Source organism: Apteryx rowi, unplaced genomic scaffold, assembly GCF_003343035.1.
Source record: "Apteryx rowi isolate R43461 unplaced genomic scaffold, aptRow1 scaffold_59, whole genome shotgun sequence".
NCBI lineage: Eukaryota > Metazoa > Chordata > Aves > Apterygiformes > Apterygidae > Apteryx > Apteryx rowi.
Window position 1 is genome coordinate 3,494,957 of NW_020450860.1, and position 2,520 is coordinate 3,497,476.

Here is a 2,520-nt window from a genome sequence, read left to right on the forward strand (position 1 = left end):
AAAAAAAAAAAAAAGCACAGATACTAAAAGGTTTATGCAAATCAATTTTAATTGCAGCACTATCGTGAATGAGCTGTAAAGTCTTCATAATCTGAACTAGAAGCACAAATATCAGTATAAAAGTACTAATAATTGCTTAAACTGAAAATAAATTCTTGGCTTTGCACAAGGCATGTGTTTTTTGCCCTACAAACTGAGTAAACTGTAATGGAGCAACTGGTGGAAAACTCAAAAAGATAGGCTGTCAAAACTTAGTGCAATACAGTCTTGTATAGATTTGTTACAAATATTAAAATTGGTGTGAATGAAGTATGGACAGAAGCGTGAGTGAAAGCATCATAAGAAGCAATAGACCACAGGTTACCAGAATGGCTTATATTCTTTATAAGGACACAACCAACAGCAATCCAGCTGTTAAATACCAAGTAAAACATTTTCATTAAGACGAGAAGGCCAGTGCTCTGATAAGGCCAAAGCACAGATAACTTGTCAGCACAAGACCTGCACTCTGATAGCAGGAGGATGGTGGCCAGATTATAGCATAGCATGTGCCATTCCTGTTCCTGCTATCCAACAGGAACTGAGACCACAGGCATAAAGATACCCACACGAAGAAAAAGGCAATCGGTRGCAACCTTGCCTAACATTCAAGGAGAATGAAGTAAGCCAGACTGAGGCATAAAGATCAGACCATAATAACTTTTGGTTCCTAAAGGGTGTAAAAGACCTGTCCAAAATCCAGTTCACTGTCATCAAACAATAGGAACCCAAGCAATGTTGTGAAGGGTCAACAGGCAGCACTGCCTGTCCTCTGCACCTCACAAGTGAGCCCGGACAGGCCACTTGGATATATAGGTTTGGAGCTCCTGAGTGAAATTTATAAGAAAACGAATGTGGGTAAAATCCATCTTGTTGAAAGTATCACCTTCTCCTTACAGGAGCTCCTGCACTGTGTTCCGTCACACTGATTTTCTACAGTCTCATAGGTAAATGTAGTGTTTTAGCAAAAGCTACAGTCTGAGATCCAGAGTTCCAAAAAATGGCTGTTACCAGCCCTCATTTGCATGCATAGTCTGAAAGGTGTGTATATTATACATAAACAGTTATTTCCACCTTTGCAATTAACGTACAAAGCCTTCTGAAACAAAAGGCTTCTGCAAAATATACAGAAGTAACATTAGGATGTGAACAATTATTTAGAGAAAATATATATGCTAGATTCAAACTTTTTATAGCTTAAGGAAATTTTATCCTCAATAAAGCAAACATCTACAACAGGTGTTGAACATACTACTATTTGAAAAACTGTTACCTCCATTAACTATGTTTAGTGTTTTACACTGGTTTAAAAATAAATCAATACAATGCTTATATACATTTCAAATTCTGCAGAGACAGTACTCTCAAGGGCACCTTCTTTTCAATTCTAAGAAAAGTAKTTTTCAACTGTGGAACTTACTGGATTTAGTTTTATTACCTGCGTTCGTAGCTGTTTGATTTCTGTTTCAAGTTCTTTGATTTTCTCTTCTCGTTTCTGAAGCTCAGCTTGTGCCTCCTGTCGAGCTGTGAACTCTTCATCAAACTGTAATGATTAACAACCATAGAAATATTCGTCCCTTTATAGCCACACTAGATATTATACTTTCAGGAAGTCTTTGAACAATAGCACAACTAGAACAATAGATGCATTTTTAGTTTTTTAAAAACTGTACATTTTCCAGTAGGTATTTTTCTAGTACTTCATAAAAATTTTCATCAGTAAGTTATGATACAAAACCACTCAGATCCAGATCCTTATTGTGGCATACAAAAGAAGTAATTTAACTTTTTTTTTTAATAGAACATTGCAGACTTCTCAAACTCCACTTCAGTATATGCTTCAAGGAAAGAGCTTACGTCTGAAGAGAGATGTCTGCAGCTTCAATGGTATCATCCATAAAGTAACACAAGAAAGGAAATATTCAAAGAAGCCAGTCATCACTTCAGTCTTGCTGTCCCCATATAAAATGGAAACATCCAGTTTATAATATTCAAATATGATTGTGAAAACTTTGTCTTACATTTTCATCTTGCTACTGTTTGCTATGTTTAAGAGATTATTATCATTCTTCAAAGGCTTCTGTTAATCATTCTTCTTCAGGACACGACAACTTATCATTGGGAAGAACATGARTTGACTGCCACTAGCAAAGCACATTATGGTAAAGAGCTCTGCCAGGGAAACAACACAACAACTTGCTTTATTTAAAGCTTAGACAACAATAACTCCTATTAAAATGGCATCCATATTTAACGCTAAAGAGAGAAAAGCTAATGATTTCACTCAACCCTTTATTTGAAATTTGGATATGATGAACTAAAATTACAAATTATCTAAGCAACCTGAGGAAGCATGCTGTATCCAGACATTTTAAGCACGAACACCAACACTGATGAAGCAGAAAGACAAGTATCGATCACTTCAGAAACACCCCCCAAAAAAATCTTTTGGAAAAAAAAAAAAAAATCACAAACACAGAA

The 2,520-nt window shown here is 35.8% G+C and overlaps 1 protein-coding gene across 3 annotated transcripts in view; it reads right to left on the reverse strand.

Moving 5' to 3' along the window:
- DIAPH2 (diaphanous related formin 2) overlaps positions 1-2,520 on the reverse strand; it is a 292,492-nt gene that overhangs the window by 224,722 nt on the left and 65,250 nt on the right. For all 3 annotated transcript variants that reach the window (XM_026082669.1, XM_026082670.1, XM_026082671.1), the window contains exon 16: positions 1,478-1,582. In XM_026082669.1, coding sequence (XP_025938454.1) covers positions 1,478-1,582 — 105 coding nt within the window. The remainder of the gene's footprint in view (positions 1-1,477; positions 1,583-2,520) is intronic.